The following is a 24,022-nucleotide window of genomic DNA, read 5'->3' as shown; positions in this document are numbered from 1 at the left end:
TTAAGAAAAAAATGGTAGGCTAACACTTTACAATAAGGTTCATTAGTTAACATTAGTTATGAATTAACATGAACTAACACTGAGCAATACATTAACAAATTAATCTTTGTTAATGTTATTTAATAAAAATCCAGCTGTTCATTGTGTGTTCATGTTAGTTCACGGTGCATTAACTAATGTTAACAAATACAACCTTTGATTTTAATGACGTATTAGTAAATGTTGAAATTAATATTAGCTAAAATGAATAAATGCTGAAGAAGTATTGTTCATTCTTAGTTCATGTTAGTTAACTAATGAACCTTATTGTAAAGTGTTACCAAAAAAATTACGTTTTGAGAACATTATTAAAGATCAGAACTTTGAACAAACATTCTAGTAACGTTACTAGAAGAACTAGAATAACTTTGAGAGAACATTATTTCTGAAAACGTTCCCTGTTATCTTGTTACTGTTAACCCTGTTACCTTTCTGAAGTCTGAACTGAACACAAACATTATAATTGTCTGTTCTTTATGATTGCTATAATCTTTACATATCTTGTTACATATGTTAGTAATAACAGTAAATTATGCATAATTACATGCAACTTACCCTCAACCAAATTCTAATCCTACCCAACCCTTATAAAAAGTACATGTAGTTGCTTAATATTACTCAGTACTTAAATATATAATTACACTGTAACAATGACACCTTAAAATAAAGTGTAACCCTCGTTTGATTTAATTAGCCCACTTTAAGTCACATGCAAATGAAAAATTAACGCAGAATGACCCTTGTGTTAAAGAGTCATGACTAAAAGTTCCTTTCTTGTAATGCACATTCATTCTTTACATAAAATGGAACTAGAACATGCACGCATGTAAAATGCACAGGCTGGGACTTCCAGTGTTGTTATGTTTCCATATCTCACATAACTACTATGGGTGTGGCGAATCAAACGTCGAGCTTTGCGTCATCGACTCGAACGTAACGTAAGCGTTCAGCAGCGTCACTCACTCGCGCACTGACTCCCCCTGGCGGAGAAGACGAAGAGAAAACGCTTATAATGGCTTGTGAAAGTGGAAAGTACCTTATGGAAATCCCCTACTGGCTTTTATGTACTGGTATCATTCGGGCTGTCTAACTAGAGCGTAGACTTTGCCGTGTTTTGGACGCGTCTCAAGCGAGCAGTGAAAATCCAGTGGATCTCTTAAAGCGCCATGAACGATTAAAGTGGACTGAGTGAAGTAGCAGCAGAGCCAGAGCATCTTATGGGCTTTGTTGGTGGATACCGACATATTGAACAGGTAAGAGTTGTCCGATTCATCGCTGCCCGTTCCCTCGCCTCTCTAAATGTCGCGTTTAGACTCTTTCCTAAAGCAAACGAGCTTGATTTCTCCCATATTGTCTCGAGCTCAAACGCCAGGCTGTCTTGTACGGACGGATACAGTCTTGAACGCCACGGATTTTTGACAGCCATTGTTTGCGAAGACGTCACTTATCAGCGATTAAGAACGTTTAACGGAGAAAACGTTCTATTGTTGCCATGGGGACATACAGCTTCCGTTCGAGTGTTACAGTGTTCCATTGTCTAACGGCTTCTTCTGTCAAGGCAATTACGTAATTCGAGCGTCAGCAACTGATGTTAAAGCCTAATATTTTCGCGTCGGTCTCTATTGTCCCCGTTGTGCTTTGTGTTTAATAAAACTGTGGATGTCGCGTTCCTCACGAATATTTCGCGAGAGGAACACTGTCTGAATAAGTTGTCCCTAAAGAACCCCGGCAGCCGAGACAAATAAATGGTGCCCTTGCAGTCAATGGCATTTTTGTCTGAACCCATCTATTATCGCCTGTTCTGGGAGTTTTGGAAAATTGATTGTGGGGGTGGACTTATAAATATCTTCGCCTTTCACTCATCTGACCTCATGAGCCCTTTTACCATGAGACTGGAATACACCATTAGCTTTCAGGGGCCACCATCAGTCTTTCAGTTCTTCACCTTTAGGGTGGAGGGAAATGAGGGGAAATTCTTGTCTGCTGCACATGGTCGTGGGTTGACAATGGTGTTGTTGTTTCATGTCTTCTTTCGCAGTGATAGATTGGTTCTCCACTCCAGATCACCATGTCTCAGGGCCAGAACTTCCTGCCCAAGTTCCTGTTTGTGAGTAACCTCCTGAAGGCCGTGAAAATCAGAGAGCGGGTTCCCAATGACGTGGTCAAGCCTTCGTCCAGCAGCGGCCTGATCCATCACCTGCGCAGCATGCATCGCTACACCCTGGAGATGATCCGCATGAGCCAGTTCCCGCAGGCCTTCCGCGAGGTCATCCAGGCGGCCATCTTGGACAGGGCCATGCAAAGCTCGCTGGAACAGGAGAAGAGGTTGAACTGGTGCCGAGAGGTCAAGAAGCTGGTGCCGCTGAGAACCAACGGTAACTATGCTGTGATTTTATCAGCTTGAGCTCGAGTCACGTTTCCTTCCAATGAAACGGCGACGTTAAAGTTTCTTTTAAACCATTAGTATTGGTTTATATCAGTTAATAATGCATCAATGGTCTTATACTTTATATAAATTATTCACTTAAGATCATTCTGCTTGGGAAGTGCTCAGTGTTGGGTATGTTACTCTAAAAAAGCAGCTACTAATTACAATCTTTAGTTACTGTACTAAAAAGTAGTGCGTTACTTAATAATAATCACTTTCGAAATCCCAAATCAACAATAGGAGAATAGGCATGAGACTGCTTTAATTCTTTCAAATTAATAATGTAAAATTGCACAAATTATTCTTGAACTGACCAAAAAACATTAAATGTTGATGATAAATCCACTATTGTTTTATATAAAATTGTTCAATAGTCTATACAGTATTATTATACCGAAAAATAGAGTAATTCCTTACTTTACTTTTTCAAGAGAAACGCAATTAAATTACAATAATTAATTATTTAGTAATGCATTACACCCAACACATGAAATGCTTCATAATATGGATGTTATAACTAGTAATATGCTGATATATATCGGCCAGGCCAAATAATTAATCACTATTTCCCCATTTTTTGGGCTGATATTCACGTCTTCTTGGTCAGTTAACAAAAGTGGGTAACGCTTTATTTTGCAGTGTCATTGTTACGTTACATGTAGTTATTGTAGAAATAACTATGAATTATGCATAATTACATGCAACAAAACCCAACCAAACCCTAGTCCTGACCCTATAGTAAGTGCATGTAGTTAATTAATATTACTCAGTACTGAAATGTATAATTACACTGTAACAAAAGACACCTTAAAATAAAGTGTAACCCAAAAGTGACATTTCTCTTATGGTGTAACAACAACTATTAAATTCATCACAGTGATTTTATATGCATCTCAAGTGCTGTTGTTATCAGAATTATAACATCTAGAGATATCGCATCTGCCATTAAAGAAAAGCTATATCGTTAGACCGCTTTAAAAAAAGCCAGTGCTTTATGGCAGACGGGAAAATCCTGCACTGTCTGTCACACGGATGTTTTTCCCCCTCAGTGTGCTTTGAGGGGCCGTGCCGTGATGCTGGGCTCCAGCGAGTGTGTGTGTGTGTGCGTGTGTGTGACTCTGGTGTTTCTCTTGCTAGCTCAGGGTCAGGTCGCTCTGCTCTTCTCTTATGAGTAATGCTGCGAGGGAAACTTCTCTGTACTTGCCATTGTTGCTCCATTGTACAGTCACTATTTACAGTAACTGAAATTAGGTAAACAGAGACTTCACGCATCTCATTTACTCATTACCTTCATTACCATTTATCTGAAGTAGTCAACAACCTAGTGCTGTTTGTTTGTTTGTTAGTTTCATTATTTTTATGCAGTTGTGATAGGAGATGTCATTTAATCATGTCTAGTTCCTGATAGCTTCTCGTTTATGTATTCTGGTAAATTTCTTGCGTTTAAAAAAAAAAAAAAATTCTGGAAAGCACATTTTTCCCTCATAATGAAACAGGAATTTCCTGTTTTAAATCACACGGGATTATGAAAGCGCTAGGCTGGAACATGCTGTTGAAAACGGATTGCGCTGATAAGACCCGTAATAGATTATAGAGGGGAACTGGAATAAATGTAACGCTCAAATGTAACACCGCTAATAACGTAACACACAATGCAGCCAAAATGGCCATTTTAGGTGTGCTAGGCTTATGCTTCCTTCTAAACTTGTATCTGTGTTTGTCTTAATTTTATGACCTGATTTGTTAGGAATATATATAAAAAAAAAGCCCTTCCGCATTAGTTTAACAACTTCCTAGTTCCCTGTTTGCATGAACGGTAGATTTTAGACTGCTGTTGTATTTTACTGATTTATAAAGTGCGTCTTTAGGATTTCAAGTTTAGTCAAATAGTTTGATCAATAGTGTGGTGCTCTTAAAGCAGAGGATATGTCTATGTTTGAGGGTGTATTTTGTACATTTATGCATTTATTAAAAGCAACTTACATTGCAATATTATCATTATTATTAGTTTTTGCATTCCTTGGGAATTGAATCATGACCTTGGCACCATTGATGTGCTGTTTGAGCTACAGGAATAAATTGTATTGATTACCATTAGTGTGTACAAAAATAATATTTTGTATATATATATATATATATATGAAGAGTTCAGATGCAAAAGCCTCAAACTTAAATATACGAGCTTGATAAAAATGATCATTCTAGAAGTAAATTTCAGATGGCACTTAGAGGCTTTTGCATCTGAACTCTTCATATATATATATAATATAGTATTTATTTATTTACTATTAAACCCCATTGCAGTTATACAGCATGAGTAACCAATGGACTAATTGATATTGATCATGAATGACTGCTGACAAGACAAAGATGTCTGAGGCAAAATTACAAAAGCTTTATGTTAAATAGTTCATGTGTACATCAATTACTCTGCTTCAGCTTGTGCATCTGACCGTATGACAGTAAAATCCCAGTAAGCGATAGTCGTCATTTCACCGTCTTAGGTTCACTTTAGACGTCCGGCTATGAGTTTGTTGACTATGACTATGTTTGGTTTCATTTCGTCACTCATTTAATTTCCTTATTTAATTGATGACTAGTCTATTCTTGGTCTATAGTTTTAGACGTCTATTAAATTTTAACTGACAGCCCAAACTTTGCCTTGCTTTGGCCTAGACGTCAGGGCTGTTTGGACGGCTATTAGACGTCTTTCAAACGCGAAATTGCTTGCTGGGATCGGAGAACTGGACAATGTTATCATATTTACACAATGCTTCAATCGTTTTCTTGAGGCCACGCTTTTCTCCATTGCCATTATTGCTGAGCGTGTTGAAAAGGATGTGGTTGTATAGCAGATGTTGTTTGTATCCAGGATTTGTGTGTTCATTTTCTGTTCTTCTTTGTGGGGTTTTGCTGCTTTTTGAAACTGTAACTTCCCAAGTGACAAGTTTCACATAATTTACAGTAAAGTGTTTAAATACAGTCAAGCTGAAAAAAGATGGGAAGCTACACTGCAAACTATTAACAAAAAGTAGCTAACTATGAAAGTATTTGAGGAGGGAGTATCACTCAAATTAATCAAACTTGAACAGAGCACGGTTTAACCAGAACATTAATGTTCAACCGAAACATTACATTTAATGAGAAAACAAGTTAATGGTTTGTTTGAGACCAAATGTGCAAGGACAGATTGGTGAATCTTCTATGATAGAAAGTCCAAGTTAATTGCTTCACTTAAATTAATCTACTTTAAAGAGGACATTGAGCTCGATCTGCTGTAAATCTACATTCTCTAGCAATGTGACATAAAAACTTGTTAAAGTTCCTCTGTTTATCCCTTAAAATCTACGATCACCATAATGACATGTTTAAATGTTTTTTCCGTGGAAAATTTTTTGTCATATCTTAAAATAGCTTTAAATGTAACTCGACACCCTTGCTATATTTAGTATATGCGGTTATATGAATATGCAAATGAGCCCCGCCTCCACTCACTCACATTGTTGACGATCACACGTCGATCTGATTGGTTACACGGTCGTTTTTGACGTCAGAAACACCAGCGATTTCAAACGATTTTCAATGGTGTCGACTTATGAATTTACACTTGGTTTGTCTTAAAGCGTATTAAAAACACCACATAGACTTATAAACCATATTAAAAGCTGGATTTTCACCACAGGAGGACTTTAATAAAAGTTATAAAGTTTCCAGTCTTCTGGAAAATGTGGTTAAGTTAGTTGTTGTTATAAGTTAGCAGGACTCCTTTTAGATAGTCGGAGTTTATTTGTAATGTTATCGAATCAGATCCATTTCTTTATGTTAATGAGAGTACGATTTAGAGGCGATGTCGTTTTCTTTACAGTTATTAAGATTGATAGCTGTATCAATATATAAGATATGATTGTCTCCATAACCCAAGAGTTGAAAGTCATACAGAAACTTACTCTTGTGTAACAAAAAGAAAACACAGTATATTATGCACTGTACAAATAGTTTCCATTTATAAACCATAGACCGGTGAAAACCTCCCTCTACTTTTGTGTTGATGGCAGGTACAAGCACAAGCCATGGCTTTTGAACAATAGCACAAGTTTAAAGAACAGGAACTAGATCATATGTTCAGACTTCCCTTATCGGCCCTAGAGATGGCATATGGGCACGGCACAGGCATTCCTGTGCAACATCGGCCCTCCTCTCTGGAAAGTCCAGATGCTTTATATCATGGCTCTGGTGTCAAGAGGAGTCAAGGGAAAGAAAAAGTTGAAGTGAAGCCCTTACGGCGCTTAATCAGAGAATCACATACTAGGGAAATTCCTCACAGTTGTTTCACACAAGCTCGCGCGCACATGCAAATGCGTACGAGTGCGATTGAGCACACATGTTGCACAACATCAGAAAGAACACATAATCTAGGCCATGTACAAAGTTCTGCAGAGCATGCTTTTCTTTTTTTTTGGTGTTCAAGTTACTGAATGGTTAGGTTACAGAAAAGTTATTGATTTACAAAAGTATATAAAAAGAGTTTTGAGACTCTTAAAAAAAAAAAAAAAAAAAATTCCCTATAGGTTGGCCCGACATGTTCAAACTGCTGTTGGGTTGTTATTGCAGAGATATGGTCACATGCTCTGTTTTTTAAATGCACACAGTTTGGATGAAACTGATATCTATAAACTGCTTTAACAACTCTTGTGGAAATCCCCTGAATTGCTTTTTATCTCATCCTTAATCTTGCGTCTTGACAAATACAGCTGAACTAACCTTTAGGTGTAAAAGATATTGCTGTCAGTGAATGCAACAACAAAGCTAAGATTATATATGTAGTTTTCGAATGTTTTGTAGCTGTGTAATGCATGCCAACCGGTTGCTAAGGCTGTGTATGTTATGACAGTTTTGATGATTGAGAAAGTCCAAACAGGAACTGCAAGTTTCAGAGGCTTTTTGTGAATGCATGAATACGTCCTTTATGAAGTTTTATAACCTGAGGTTTTTTTCTCCCAAAGTAAAGCTTGTCTGCAAACGTGATTATGTATGTGGAAGGTGACGCTATCCTTCAGGACATCCAATGCACAGTCAAACCAAAATGTATTCAGATACCTTCAATATTTCTCACATTATCACAGTTTATTCGCTATAGTTTAGAAAATGTTAATAAAATATGACCAGTTGATATTTCACTGGTTTTGTGCATGTCTGTCTCACAGATGAATTATGTTGAATATCTGTCAGATGTTAAATTTAATTACACAATTAGATAATACCAGTTTAGCTCAACCAATCACCAAGCAATGCTTCATATTGTTCAGTCTGTGGTGTAAAAAGAGCATTAGCAATTAAAGAAAAAACACTTCAGCAAAACATGATCAGGTCAAAGTGTCTGAATAATATTTGGTCCCAAATTGTTATAAATGTTACTGGGAGTCACTGTATGAAGAATATTTGGGAATAATATGTCACAGTTTACTTAATTTTGCTCTCCTCGCTTACATAAATGAACTATCGTGTCCTGCACACACTAGTAAAACAATATCACACATGATATCTGGTGTCTGAATAATGTTTGGTTAGACTGTGTAATGGCAGACCTGCATGCTTCCATGTTTGCAGAAACTGAGTGGCGATTTGGGATTAATTCCTCTGGAGCCTCAGGATAATAATGTCCTGATGGCACCACAAGAACATGCATCGTCCCAAGCCCTTCCCAGCAAACAATAGTCGTCATTTCAACCGTCTCGGTTGACTTTAAACCCAATATAGTCCGGCTATGAGGAACCCACTTCTAGCCTGAATTTGAAAACATGTAGTTTTTGCCAAAATAACTTGCAAGATGTATGATATTCCATCATGTAAGCAAAGTAAACAGTGTTCGGTTTCATTTCCTCACTCATTTCATTTCCTTGTTATCTAATTGATGACTAGTCAATTCTTGGGTTATGGTTTTGGCCTAGTCGTCAGGACTGTGTTTGGACGGCTATTAGACGTCTTTTAAACTCAAAATTGTCCAGAGATATAATCTGTGTTTGTGTGTTCTTGGTTTAGGTGATGGGAACTGCCTGCTTCACGCAGCCTCTCAGTATCTTCTAGGGGTTCAGGACACAGACCTGGTGCTCAGAAAGGCTCTTTACGCAGTACTGAAGGAAACAGACACTAGTAACTTTAGGACACGCTTTCAAACAGAGCTTCTGCACTCACAGGAGTTCACCCAGACCGGCCTGAGATACAGCACTTTGGTAAGCACTTCCACCTTCACGACGAACATGCAAAAAATCATAACATTGTCCTTTGGGATATGACAAGGGTATATAACTCATGGATATTTGCAATTTGTTTTGTTTCTCAGAACTGGGAGGAGGAATGGGTTAAGATTGTAGAAATGGCTTCTCCAGTGTCCAGCAGTAATGGCCTACAGTTTGACTCTTTAGAGGATATTCACATATTTGTGCTTTCAAATATTCTACGGAGGCCAATTATTGTTATTGCGGGTACGTATCCGTAATACAGGAGCATTTCAGTAGAATTGCACAAACACAAGTGCATCAACATGACCATAATATATGACTGATTCATTTATTTATTTATTTTCTCAACAGACCAAGTACTTAGAAGTATGAAGTCTGGTTCCTCCTTTTCTCCCCTCAATGTGGGGGGCATATACCTGCCTTTGCACTGGCCTCCAGGAGAATGCTACAAATATCCCATAGTGCTTGGATATGACTCGCAGCACTTTGCACCCCTGATCACAATCAAAGATAGTGGCCCAGGTACGTCACTAGACATTGCACAACTCTTGTTGACCGGAAAAGTTTAAGTTTTTTTAGAATTTTTTTACTTCATCGAAATGGTACGAAACTTGGTGAAGGTTTTTGCACTTGCTATGTGAACACACACACACACACAAAAAAATCATGGACATGATTCGAAAAGGTTAAATGGTCCTGTAAAAAATAGTCACACTTGTGCTCCTCACGGTCTAAAATGTTGACTTTTTTCACTTCAGCAATAATCTGCCAAGTGTCGTCTTTGAAAAGAGATCAAACTTAAGTCTGTGCTTTAATGCATTCATGATTTACGACAATTTAAGTTGGAAATAAAATTTTCAGGTCTATGCTCAAAAAGTGAATAAATGGATTATAAATACAACGTAAACATAATTTAGTATAAAAAAATCCCCTATCAAAATAAAATATAGGACATTCATTTAAAAAAAAAAATTGCACCAGAGGGTTGCTCTTAGTCGGCCCAGTGTATTTGAATATGTGATGTTTGTGACCCGTTCAGAGATCCGTGCGGTGCCGTTGATAAACCCGGGACGAGGAGGGTTTGAGGAGCTTCGATTGCACTTCCTGACAGAAAAGGAGCAGCAACAGAAGGAGAAGTTGCTAAAAGACTACCTAATGCTTATAGAAATCCCTGTCATTGGCCTGGGCTACGATCCCACACAGATTATCACTGCGGCCAGGTATGAGCTAAAGACACTCTTTGTTGAAGTCTTTGAATGTAACCCTGTAAAGTTATGGCGCTTTGTCGTGTACCTTTTTGTATCACGGTTTTCTCCAGAGCTGCTATGAATGAACTAAATTAATACCTTTTTTAGTGAACTTGCATAAGCTGGACTATGACGCTATTTTCTTCTAGAAACAAACTTTGTTGCATTATTTTCCTGTTTTCACTGTAAAGCCGCTTTGAAACAATCTGTATTGTAAAAAGCGCTATATAAATAAAGGTGACTTGACTTCAAAATCTTGAATCCTTCCTCCATCAGACTTGATGAAGGCAACCTACCTGAGGATATGAACCTGATGGAGGACTACCTACAGCTGGTAAACCATGAATATAAGCGCTGGCAAGAGGATAAGGAGTCATCATGGGCTCCCCAATCCCAGCGTCCCCCTCCCTTCTCGGTCTCCCAGCTCTCTCTCATCGAGATCCGCTGCGCCACACCCCGATGCACCTTCTACGTCTCGGTGGACACTCAACCCCACTGTCACGAGTGCTTCGAAAAGCGGCAGGCGGGTCGGAAACCAGAGGCCATTTCCAGCTCGAATCAGTCGTCATCCTCGGACCCGGAGAGCCGAGGGAGACTGGAGCGCTCAGTCCTTCCTAGCCCTCGTTCTGCTCCCCCCACGGCCCCAAGTCTAAGCCTTTACAGTGAGACTCATGCCATGAAGTGCAAGACACCCGGATGCTTGTTCACACTCAGTGTGGAGCACGACGGGTTGTGTGAACGCTGCTTTACGGCGAGGCAAACCCGGTCCGCCACCAACAGGCCGTCTCACGGATGGTGCCACGGTCAGTGGGTGCAAGGCGGCCGGGAACGAGAGAAGGAAACGGAGAGGGAGAGAGAACGAGAACGAGAAAGGGACACCGAGAGATGCGTTATGTGTCGACAGGAGGTTTTTAGGATATTCAATGGTCTTTGCCCGCCCTGCATGCAGAGGACTGCTGTTTCCGAGAGGGGAGATGCCCAGCAAGAGGAGCCTTCGACTGAAGCCTCGGTGTGGGCAATGCATCGGGAGACCGAACGCACGGGCACCACCGGACACACCTGGCAAACGCCCGCCGCCAGACCGTGTAAACGCTCCGGATGCCAGTTCTTCGGGACGGCAGAGAAGCTGGGATTCTGCACTATATGTTATCTAGACTACCAGACCAATCACCGTAAGTGCAACTATTCTGCATTCACACAAAATTCTTGTAGTATCTCTCTAATGAACAAGGAAATATCATCTCTCAGCTATAATCAGGGTTTGAAATTAACTTTGCCGGCTAATTTGGTTACTGCATTTTTAAGTGACCACATTTTTCTAAATGTCACAATCATTTGTTAACATACAAGTATTGATTACTTCAATGAGCTCATTGTTTCTGCCTTAAATTATTACATTAAATTTATACATTTTTAGCTAACTGTGATTTTTATATTTTCTGAAATACATAACTTATCTCTGATAACAGATCACTATAAACTGTAATGTGGACTCATGCATTTTCTGTAAAGCTGCTTTGAACCGAAGTGTATTGTGAAAAACGATATACAAATATATCCGAATCGAATAGAAATGTGAATTACCGGCCAATCAGAACTTCTACTAGAACAAATGTTCTAGATTAACTACGTCACAGCTTAGGCTATATGTATATTCTGCGCAATACGCTGTATTTAATATACTAAATACACAATTTGAGTATTTGCTCTAAATCTGCACAAATTTGGCTTACATGAACTTCCCCAGCAAAGTGTGTAAACACGCTAAATTGGCTAGTGATTTGACAGCGTTACCCGCCACAGTTGATTTTTACCCACGGGTTGCCTGGTGTGAATTTTAAACCCTGGTTATAAAGTCTCCACTTCCTTTTGGGTTCAGGAAGCAATTCATAGGCATTGTGACGTCGACCACAGGATCAAACGTGTGATTTTTTTTTCTGCACAGAGGCCACCCCTGCTATTGTCCAACCCAGGCACACGTCCGAGGCGGGTTTCCAGAACTGTCCGCGGTGCCGAGGTCAGGGATGCGGTGCCGAGGGAAAGGCCATGCTGGAGGGTTACTGCAACAAGTGCTTCGTGAAGGAGCAAAGCGCTAGACTCACCCAAGCTGCTAGCAGGGGCTCTAACTCCCCACCTCTTGTCACGGTAAGTGTCCTTATTTGCTGTTGTGGGGGGAGTTTGGCTCTGCTTGAGTGTTGAAGAACCGATTAAGCAACAAGCTCTGTTGTTTCTGTCCAGCGGGCCTCGAAACCACGTCCACCGCCAGTGCTCAACCAGGCTCAGTGTCGCCGTAGCGGCTGTAAGAACCTGTCCCCTGGCTGCACGGACCTGTGCCCGGACTGCATCAGCCGAGGCCAGCGAGAGGGTCGGCGTGCCCAGGCGCCCAAAGAGAAAAGCAAACAGCGCTGCAAGACGCAGGGCTGCGATCACTACGCCAATCAAGAGAAACAAGGCTACTGTAACGAATGTGACCACTTCAAGCAGATTTACCGAGGCTGACTGAACGATGTCAAAAAGGGCCTAGTTCATCGTGCATTCTTGCGCATGCTGGCGAACACTCTTACACAAGGAACTTTGTGCCCAAAATCCTCCACCTGTCTTGGGCAGGGCCTAAAAAGCCCGGTGGTGCTGTAGAATTGGTGATTACCTCTCAAATGAAGTTTTTGGTCATTTGTATCATGTGTGTGTATAGGACTTACGTGAGATGCTAGCATACAGAAACTTATGATACACAGTGACGTCTAGTCACACACCTGTGGCGTCTGCTGTTTATATTGAACAGGGTAATTAACTGCAAACCTTCTTGAAAAATTGACGTGAGCATGTATAAGAATTGATCAGTGTAGAAACAAATTTGACCAAAGTTAATTTACTGAAAGTGTCTAAGCCAATGTGCATCGCCACTGTGGACTGCGGAAAGCCAACAGGCCTTTTTGGAAGTACAGGAATGAGACGTACAACAGGGTATGCAGAGACCACCGAAGGACAGCATTTGATAGTTTATTCATAAAATGTAGGTTAAGTGCCAATGAGAGCTCGCTAAGCTGAGCTCGAATTTCATTTCCCTGCTGCACCATTTGATGTCTGCAAGCAGTACGAATCTGTTGCCTTTGAGAATGTTTTTGTTTACCATTGATCACTTTTTCGCAAGTCCTTCTTGCTCTTGAAACTATTTTTCACTTTTGCTTGCCTTGCTAAACTTCATATGACTTGGTCTGTTCTATTGAATGGATATGTTCATTTCTCTGTGGCTGAAAAATTCCTTAAGTGCAATGAAAACCAGATACTTGACACCTCCCCGATGAATAGAGCCGATGAAATTACATTAAGCTGAAGGGAATTGCCGTGCCAAAAAAAAAAGGACGTAAAAAAAATTTGACGAGATTTTTTTTTGAGATGTCTGAAATCCCCGTCGGGATAAACAGCTAGGCGAAAACAAATCAGTCCAAACATAAACGAACCCAGGTAGGAAACGCCCCGCTCCTAGATCTGTGAACTCCCTGTTTCTCGCTGTTCTTGCCCAGCCACATTCTTTTGGTTGCACTACTCTCCTTTAAACACACAATGCCTCAGCCTATTCTTTGCATATGATTAGTATGCACAAACTGACATTCTCTATTTGAATATTTTCCGAAAATATCTGCAAAGACGTAAAGAGAAAAGATAGAGTTAGCTTCTGTGGCATCATTTATAAAGAAATAACTGTCCGTGTTAAACATTCCCATCTTTAAAGTCCAATATTGTGCAACCACATTTAGCTTTGTCTACTTGAGAATTAGTTTAATGTGGGCCTATACAGAAATGTGCTTTGGATAAATGATACACAGAAAAATTTGCAGTCGAATCATAAATTTAAGAGTGTCTGCTCTTCAACTACTGGATCTGTTCAGTCAGTTCAGATCATCACAAACTTGCACAATACTTAATAAGCTGCTCTGGAATTAGGAACGGTACTCCTGACTTACTAGTGACATTCCAGTTATAGACCTAGAGGAATATAGATGACAAGATAGAAATTTTGTGCAACCTTTCATATAGAGTATTGTATGAAAAGCCTTGTTTTTTGGTTTGTTTTGGTATTTATTCACAGCAAATATTATCTGTAATGTGTTTCAAGAATTATTTATATGTGGTCCTGGAATAAATTATTTTTAATAGAAAAACAAAAGCCAGTTTCCTGTGTCTGTTTCCCTTAATCTGCTTTTTTTTTTTTTTGAGAGTTTGAAATGCATGTTAAAACAAGAAGCACTAGAAAGTGCTTATTAAGCAGTGCATTAGTTTGTGACACAACTGTATTGTGTATTAATAAAGTAACATTGTTTTTGGTATTGTTAGCAAAACAACGTTACCATGCCAATGTCTGCCACTAAACAACTAGTTAGGTTACTGTGGTTGGGTGATTTCCTGATGACCGCTTCAGGCCGCACTATGAATAAGTGGATGATCGCAGTGCCAGACGAACAGGTTGAAAGAATATACCAAGAAAAAGTCACATAATGACATGAGCTGAGCTGTGAGGATTGCTGGCCAAAGAAAACAAACTTTGGCAGCTATCCGGAAATCATAGAGCCATGTTACATAACTAGTGTCCTCTTTCATTCCTCCACAATCACCTGAAAAAGTAGTCAAGGCTGCTCTGGAAAAACTGCAGAACTGACCTTGTGAAAGCAGCCAAAGAGAATCCCAGGTTGAGGCAGTGCAGATGTCAGCCAAGAAAACCACTTAGAATGCAAAAAATGGTCTAATGGAGTGACAATTGAGATCTCTACATAAGGGCTGGTGTCAACATCCAAAATATCAAAGTATAGGAAGGGAAAGATTTCTAACATGAGATATAGGGTGCTTCTCAATACTCTAATTGATACTTCCTCGTTTCCTCGTTCCTCCATCCTATGACCCGGAAACCGAACGAATTCAGCCATCTTTGAGGACATCTCAATTCTTTAATTGCACCACAAGGAACAAGGAACGAGGAAGCTTCCAGAGGAGTTATGAGCGAGGATGCACAGGTGTATCCTATAGGGAAGCCTTTCTTGTTGAGAAGCCTGACTCACGGATAAATGATCCTCCCCCTTCACATCTGTCACGATGATTTTAATTTATGCTTTACCTTTGCAGTTTAAATAAACCATATATCACAACAGTCCATCTTGCTTTATCCTCATTATTTATTCATTTCTTTTATAGCCAAACTCTAACAACATAAGGGCAGATCCTTTGAGCGCAGCTGATGACGCTTTGAACTGATGCTCGAGTGATCAAGAATATTCCAATATACAATTAAGTTTTCCTTCCATTCCTCCGTCCTCATTTTCTTTCCTTGCAGCCTTCCCTTGCATCCTACAGGAGGTGGAGCTGAGAAGCGAGGAAAGGAAACGAGGATGCACAAAGAATAAGAAATGAGAAGCACCCATAGCTCTGGCCCTGGTAATGGTGTGACCAATTGCAAGGTACTGCAACTGCAAGGGTTGAATCCGTGCTCGAAACCCAAAGCCGGTGCCAAACACAACCACCCGAGTCTGAAACACAAGGTTATCCCTGAGGGAAAGCTGCCATGGACGGCCTGCCAATGGTTTCAGGAGTAGAGAGAACTGTGGCTTTCCTGGCGGATCATTTGAGGTTCCTCAAGGAGCACCTTCTTCTTGCACATGAAGGTTCTATGTAACGTCAAAGACTATAGAATAACACAAGACACGTCACTCGTTTTGTTTTGAATAGGGAAAAGTGCAACGCTCAATATGGCGGATTAAGTCCCGCCTTCTAAATAAGTCATTGCGTCACTGCATCCGTTAGAAGCTCCGGTTCCTATAGAAACAGACAGATGCGCGCTTCCACTGCGCATTAGCTTGATCCAGCCTAAAAAAATCTTTTCTGTCATGATTCGAGCGTTTATAAACAAAATTGATGAGACATTTGTTGTCAGATTTCATTGGTGATTTCAAATATGAAATTTAATCGTAAGCTTGGCAAACAGTTTTGGAGAATTTGATGTTTCCCAATTCAAAGAGATAGGAGCTGCACTTGCATGCCCTAGAGGTGTTTCAAAGATGGTCGCCGAGTGAAACGACTTGTCTTAAAGGGACTTTGGTAACGTTTCCCGCAATGGAGGCATCCACGCAAATAACCATCACCAGATTGTATGAACCCATAGGTACCATTCTCAACTAGTCATGGTAGACACCAGGTTAAGAATCCTTCTTAGGTAAGAATCCTAAGGTTCTTTGTGCCAACTTTATGGTTCAGGTGGAAAACCATCAACGTGTGTCAGACCTTGCTCATGGTAGTCTGCTAGGACTTGCCTGAAAAGCCTTGTTTGTAGTCCTGCCATTATTTCTATGACTTAGTTATGTCACCATGTTCCACATGTAACCGGTCCTACTCGACCCGCTCCGAGCGGAATTCAAACCGGGGTCTCTGAAGTGGGAAGCGAGCGCTAACAAGGACGCTTAATACTACAGCAGCTAGCGTCAGATGCTAGAACGCCTCTTGAGACTAGGGGAGTGAGGTTTACAGGCACAGCTCTGACCTTTGTCCATTACACTCACACCCCTAAACCTCACTCCCATCCGGGTCACGGCACCAAATGTAACCAGTCCTACTTGACCCGCTCCAAATGGGATTCGAACTGGGCAAAGGCGGGCGCACTAACAATGCTAGCACGCCTCTTGAGACCAGGGGAGTGAGGTTTACAAGCACAGCTCTTACTGGCCTTTGTCCGTTACACTCACCCCCCTAAACCTCAGTCCCATCCAGGTCACGGCACCAAATGTAACCAGTCCTATTTGACCCGCTCCAAATGGGATTCGAACTGGGCGAAGGTGGGCACGCTAACAATGCTAGCACGCCTCTTGAGACCAGGGGAGTGAGGTTTACAAGCACAGCTCTTACTGGCCTTCATCTGTTACACTCACCTCCCTAAACCTCAGTCCCATCCAGGTCACAGCACCAAATGTAACCAGTCCTACTTGACCCGCTCCAAATGGGATTCGAATTGGGTGAAGGCGGGCGCGCTAACAATGCTAGCACGCCTCTTGAGACCAGGGGAGTGAGGTTTACAAGCACAGCTCTTACTGGCCTTCGTCTGTTACACTCACCCCCCTAAACCTCAGTCCCATCCAGGTCACAGCACCAAATGTAACCAGTCCTACTTGACCCGCTCCAAATGGGATTCGAATTGGGTGAAGGCGGGCACGCTAACAATGCTAGCATGCCTCTTGAGCAAGGTTATAATCGTTAATGAAAACGAACGAAAAAACGAGAACTAGGTGGGAAAAAACATTGTCGTTAACAGAAATAAAAATAGAAACGAGACATTATAAAAAAAACGATAACTAACTAAAACTGTAATGTGTGTTTGGCAAAACTAACTAAAATAAAATAAAATTATAGAGTAAATGTCCTTAGTTTTCGTCTTTGTCAAGGTCTTTCATTTTTTAACGCTATTTAAAACACGCAGCGTATTAGTTCAGCTGCATTTCCTTTCCCTGCTCTCCCTCCGTCTCTCTGTCACGCATGCGTCTCTCACATGCGCGCGCACACACACACACACACACACACAGCCCCTCCCCTCCGTGCACACGTGCACACTGCGTCTCCATGAGAAGGAGTGTTCGTTCGACGTTGAAAGCAAGTTAGCGAAAGGTTGGTATCTCTATCTCGTGAACACCTTTACACAATCACACACATTAAAAAGTGGTATAAAAATATTTTAAATTCTGAATATAATTTTGTCAGTGTGTTAATGTCGACCCGAGAAGCGATTGCGCCTTCTTTAGAAAGTTAACTAGTCGCAAGTTTGAGGTAAAATGCACCTTTTGGAGGCCATTTTAAAACGCTTAACGTGAAAAAGGCTTAAAGGGATAGTTCACTTTGAAATTAATTTTTGATATGTTTTAGCTTACCTCAAGGGCATCCAAGATGTAGGTGTCTTTGTTTCCGCAGTAGTTTCAATTTTGATATTTTTAGGTCAAACCGTTCTTGTCTGTCAGTCATATAATGCAGGTCTATGGTCACTGTCTCAAAACTCAAGCACAGAGTCCAAATTAAAACAATTCCCCACGTCCAAATGAAACAATTCCCCATCATAAGTACACATTGATGGCCTAAGACACGAAACGAGCGGTTTGTGTGAGAAAACGAACAGTATTTATATCGTTGTTATCTCTTGAACACAGCACACGTCCAAATGATCTGACGGCGCGGGCGGGTATAGATATATACATAGATGTCGCCTTGGCTACGGTTTCGTTCCAATGAACTGCAGTAGCGAAGGCGACATCTAGTGTATACATCTATACCCGCCAGCGGGCGGGTATAGATATATACACTAGATGTCGCTTGGCTACGGTTTCGTTCTAATGAACTGCAGTAGCCAAAGCGACATCTATGTATATATCTATACCCGCCCGCCCCGTCAGATCATTTGGACGTGTGCTGTTTTCAAGAGATAACAACGATATAAATACTGTTCGTTTTCTCACACAAACCGCTCGTTTCGTGTCTTAGGCCATCAATGTGTACTTATGATGGGGAATTGTTTCATTTGGACGTGGGGAATTGTTTTAATTTGGACTCTGTGCTTGAGTTTTGAGACAGTGACCATAGACCTGCATTATATGACTGACAGACAAGAACGGTTTGACCCAAAAATATCAAAATTGAAACTACTGCGGAAACAAAGACACCTACATCTTGGATGCCCTTGAGGTAAGCTAAAACATATCAAAAATTAATTTCAAAGTGAACTATCCCTTTAACGTGGCTTACTGTACTAAGACAGTGATATTAAAATACCAAACTCAGGACACATCATATTAATAAACCATACTATGTATAAAAAATCAGATGAGTCCAGAATATGAACGCAACGCGTTTAATTACACGTTAAGCATTTTCTTACCATAGAAAACCATTATAAGAACTCTTAACGTGGCTTACTTTACTAAGACAGTGATATTAAAAGACCAAACTCAGTACACATCATATTAATAAACCATATAAAAAATCAGATGAGCCCAGAAATTGAACGCAACGCGTTTAATTACACGTTAAGCGTTTTCTTATAATGGTTTTCTATGGGAGGAAAATGCTTAACGTGTAATTAAACGCGTTGCGTTCAATTTCTGGGCTCATCTGATTTTTTATACATAGTATGGTTTATTAATATGATGTGTACTGAGTTTGGTCTTTTAATATCACTGCCTTAGTACAGTAAGCCACGTTAAGCCTTTTTCACGTTAAGCCTTTTTCACGTTAAGCGTTTTAGAATGTCCACCTTTTGGGTTGTGGTTGTCGATGTCAAAACACTATATAAGCTGTGATTCAAATATTAAATAATGTTATGTCATTTTTTTACTTTTACACTGAATGTTTGCTGCTTCAATCCAGATGAGTTGGCTATTGACTGTATAGGGTAAATTTAGTATAGGGTGTGAAAATTGTACAGCTGTGGTATTTGTATAGGGTGTGAATTCTGTATAGAAGATGTGTAGATTTTTGGTACGGCGTGTGGATTTTGTAAGAGGTAAAGGAATTTCAATGGGGTGTGAATTTTTTTCTAAAATTGTATGATGTTTTTGTTGAGTTATTATATCACAATACTTTTTCTGACGTTTTTGAATCTTGCCCCTGACAAATAACCCAAATTACAAAAAAAGACTAAAACTAACACTAAACCTAATAAAAACTAAACTAAAACTAAGCATTTTCAAAAAAAATAAAAATAAACTAAACTAGCAAACCCACTTTAAAATTGAATTAAAACTAAACTGAATTTGAAAACAAAAAGTCAAAACGAAATAAAATAAAAACTAATGAAAAATGCAAAACTATAATAACCCTGCTCTTGAGACCAGGGGAGTGAGGTTTACAAGCACAGCTCTTACTGGCCTTCGTCCGTTACACTCCCACCCCTAAACCTCACCCCCATCCGGGTCACGGCACCAAATGTAACCAGTCCTACTCGACCTGCTCCAAACAGGATTCGAACCGGGCGAAGGCGGGCACGATACTAGCACGCCTCTTGAGGCCAGAGGAGTGAGTTTTACACGCGTCTTACTGGCCTACATCCATTACACACATTTGCATAAACAACATCTACTGGCTGCTTTGGCCCGCCCTCAAAGTACAGTTCAGTAAGTGATTTGGCTATGTCGAGGAGATACTGGTCTTTTGCTGCTGGACTTCGAATACCAACACCATAGTTGCCACGGCCTCGGGAGCTGAAAGCCGATTATTGTAAGGAACGCTACACTTCTGACACACACTCTAAGTGGTTGACCAATAAGACTGGTACAGCTGACCAATCAGAGCAGACTGTGTTTTTCGGAAAGGTTGGCTTTAAAGAGACATGAACTAAAAGAGAGGGTGAAAAGAGATGATGCAGTAATATGTACAGCATAAGCAAAATAATGTTTCCTGAACTATCATGTACATGTATTCTAGCAGACCCCAAAAGTAATATTATGAACTTGTAAATGAGCTTGGGTACGTTAAGTATAGCAGTGCCTGGTGGGTAAATTTCCCTCTCTACTTCCTGTGAAGTCATGTATCGATGTTCCCTTATTCCCTATGCCTTTTGCACTGAACATGTATGATTCCTTTGGATTGGAATCTCACTTCAGATGGTGAAATACCCTGTGAAGTCCACTAGAACCACAATATAACAGGCCTCAGCTATCATAAAACTAAAAAAAATTCCACTAGTCTGTAGCTCTGCCGCGTCTTACCATCAAGAGGAACGAAACAGAAACATATGCTTATTTCCAAACTATTCTGATGCCAAGTGAGAATGATTTAAAAGAAAGCATGGCTGAAACGTTGTTTGACAAAATCATTTTCAGTCTCCATTTTGTACTTCAACACTCAGTGTTAAAAAAATCATATATTTTAAAACCTCTGCATTGGTATCATTTTGTACTTCAACACTCAGTGTTAAAAAATTCATATATTTTAAAACCTCTGCATTGGTATCATTTTTGACTGACTCTAAATATAGAGGCTGGTAAAACCTTGCCATAAACCCAGGGTGAATTTCTGTGCCATTAAACCGTGTTACTCCGTCACAGGAAGTTTTGTGGTTGTGAGTTACAACATCGCTATCTTAGTGTTTTCTGACTGCTTAAAACTTTATGGCTCTTTCTAATAATGTGATTCTGAAAGTCAACTCACAGTCGTTTCAGTGGCCAACACTCAAATAGCTCTTGAAGTAGGCAACCCCCAAACCCCCTCACGAACTCTAGTGACTCACAGCTGGAAGGAAAGAGTGTATGAGAGAGGGAGGGGATATTTGGTGCGGGGAAGAGGTGACATTTCAGTGATGCGGGGGAAGGGACCGCTTCAGTGTGGGCGGAAAGTTAACGCACAACCTGAGTGCGGCTCTCTGAAAATAGCATGCATGCAAATTGTCACGCTCGCAATAAAATGTGCAGCCTACACACGCTGATTCTGTCACAACTTGAGCATTTTTGTTACAGTGCAGTTCCAGGATACTAAATATTTCGGTCAGAAGAACATAAAATAGGCCTCTTGTGATGCATTCGACAACAAAAGTCAGTAGTTCTTGTCCTAAAACGAGAGTTGTTATGGGTAGCTAAAACAAAAAAACGAAAGTCATTTAAAACCTTCATTGCTTAAAATAAAATTCACAAAACATTTTTAAATTTTAAAACCGATTATATTAGAGCTGCACGATTAGGCTAATCGTTAAAACATGGCGATCAAGATTCAAACACCCACGTCATCTCATTAAACCTTTGATTACGATCACGTCGAACTGTAGCCTACTCTGCCGCTGATCCAGAGAGAGCGGTTTACATGATGTCTAGGTATGATAAGACACACTATTGCTAGTTCTTTGTTACAAATCTTCATATTATCACATAAGTACCGGGATAAAAATGTTTAGGTTACACTTTATTTGGTTACACTTTTTTCTTTAAGGCGTCATTGTTACAGTGTAATTAAGTACTGAGTAATATTAAGCAACTACATGTACTTATAGGGTTAGGGTAGGATTAGGATTTGGTTGAGGGTTTGTTGCATGTAATTATGCATAATTTACTGTTATTACTTACTATGGTAAGTATATGTAACATGTAACAAGGATACTTTAAAATCAAGTATTACCCTTTATTTTAAGGTGTCTTTGTTACAGTGTAATTATACATTTAAGTACTGAGTAATATTAATTAACTACTTACTATAGGGTTTGGGTTTGGAATAGGGTTAGTTGCATGTATACTAGCCTATATGTTACTACAGTAACTACATGTAACATGTAAAGGACACTGCAAAATAAAGTGTTAACCAAGTTTGGTTACACTTTATTTTAAGGTGTCGTTGTTACAATGTAATTAGACATTTAAGTACTGAGTAATATTAATGTACTAACTATAGGGTTAGGGTAGGATTAGGTTTTGGTTGAGAGTTAGTTGCATGTAATTAAGCATAATTTATAGTTATTACTATAGGAACTACATGTTACATATGTAACAATGACATGGTAAAATAAAGTGTTACCCAAGGTAGTTACACCTATAACACACTGATGTGAGGTTTTTAAGCATATTTTGCGGTCGGTTATTTTTTGATCTGTGATGAAAAAGCAATGAAACATGCCAAATTGTGCGGACATAATATTTGGCCAGGCTGTCAAAAACAAGAGAGAACCAACGAAATATTAATAACTGATTATGCTGTCGTCAATCTATGCTTTTTCCTTTCAGCTCTTTTTTTTTTTTTTTTTACATAAAAAAATTGCATAGTTTTACAGCTGTGGATAGTTTTTTGTCAAATAATTTTGTCAGATAAATTCATTAACCAAGCTTAGTGTTTTGTTCTTCTCTCATAATGAAAATATTTCAAAAATATAACATATTTTCACCATATTTTGATGGTTTAATCAAACTTGTAGGGTCATTAAAAACAAATCACTTTTGGCCCCTACTGTTCAACAGACATAGGCCTATATATGAAATTAATCATTTCCAGAACTGTTGAATTATGAATCTTAAGTAGTGTGTTTGAGTGAGTGATAAAGAAACTGAACACAGAAAATCACCACGCCCGGAAAGATAAAAAAAGGGAAAATAAAACAAAAACCATGGATTCTGGTGGATCCTACAGTATGTTTCTCATCTAACGGGCAGTTTCTGCTGCTGTCTGGCAGGAATGGAGAGGGAATTCCACGTCTGTTCATTTATAATGCTGCGTTTGACTCGATCCCATGAGTCATTTTTGTAGAACAGGAAAAGTTCCAAGATGATCTGTCACCTCAGGTGCATTCCAGACAAGTTTCCCGAAGGCCGAAGCTCAAGAAAAAGAAAAACTACAACTCTCTTTTGTTATTGTTGTTACAAACTTTTTCAACGTGTTATTTTATTATATGTATGTGTGTGTGTGTGTGTGTGTGTGTGTGTGTGTGTGTGTGTGTGTGTGTGTGTGTGTGTGTGTGTGTGTGTGTGTGTGTGTGTGTGTGTGTGTGTGTGTGTGTGTGTTATTATATATATATATATGAAGAGTTCAGATGCAAAAGCCTCTGAGTGCCATCTGAAATTTTCTTCTAGAATGAGTATAGAGCTCGTATATTTAAGTTCAATAATTTCAATTAAATGGCAATGCAAATTACCTATTAATTGTCATTTAAGTGAAATTACTGAACTTAAATATACAAGCTTTATAAAAATGATCATTCTAGAAGAAAATTTCAGATGGCACTTAGAGGCTTTTGCATCTGAACTCTTCATATAGATATATAATTCATTGGTCTCTTTTGAGTATAAGCTTTGGTCTAGTAGTGTGACGTCAAATTCAGCGAACAAAACCGAAAGTTTCTCACGTTTAGCGGCCAAGAGCCTGATACTGGGAATAGGTGTGATTTGCATGATCACGTCATGTTGTGAGCCCTTCAGTGCCCTCAGTTCATGCGCTGACTCATTCTCTACCAGCAATCTATAGGATAGATCCCGTAAATTTCATCATCGTTGAGTAGTGATTTCAGCAGCCCCACAGGGGTTGCCCCCAAAAACTACAGGCTTGAGTTGGAGACAAGTCAGTTAAAGCATCGAGCT

General features: G+C 39.7%; 1 protein-coding gene across 1 annotated transcript; it reads left to right on the top strand.

Annotated features, from left to right (window-relative positions):
• Nucleotides 1-1,011: 1,011 nt before the first annotated feature.
• Nucleotides 1,012-14,111, top strand: tnfaip3 (tumor necrosis factor, alpha-induced protein 3). The gene is made up of 9 exons (XM_084391758.1): nt 1,012-1,292; nt 2,078-2,414; nt 8,507-8,697; nt 8,808-8,949; nt 9,058-9,228; nt 9,746-9,926; nt 10,230-11,125; nt 11,899-12,098; nt 12,192-14,111. The coding sequence occupies exons 2-9, from the start codon at nt 2,108-2,110 to the stop codon at nt 12,450-12,452; spliced, it is 2,349 nt and encodes a 782-aa protein (XP_084247884.1). The 5' UTR covers nt 1,012-1,292; nt 2,078-2,107; the 3' UTR covers nt 12,453-14,111.
• Nucleotides 14,112-24,022: the final 9,911 nt, after the last annotated feature.

Source organism: Rutilus rutilus, assembly GCF_951802725.1.
Source record: "Rutilus rutilus genome assembly, chromosome: 20".
NCBI lineage: Eukaryota > Metazoa > Chordata > Actinopteri > Cypriniformes > Leuciscidae > Rutilus > Rutilus rutilus.
The sequence above is the reverse complement of the archived record's forward strand: the minus strand, read 5'-3'. Positions and strand labels throughout refer to the sequence as shown.

Coding starts and splice junctions, on each gene's coding strand:
- tnfaip3 (XM_084391758.1), top strand. CDS start 2,108: ATGTCTCAGGGCCAGAACTTCCTGCCCAAGTTCCTGTTTGTGAGTAAC. Junction 8,698..8,807: donor GCCTGAGATACAGCACTTTG/GTAAGCACTTCC, acceptor TTTGTTTCTCAG/AACTGGGAGGAGGAATGGGT. Junction 12,099..12,191: donor ACTCCCCACCTCTTGTCACG/GTAAGTGTCCTT, acceptor GTTTCTGTCCAG/CGGGCCTCGAAACCACGTCC.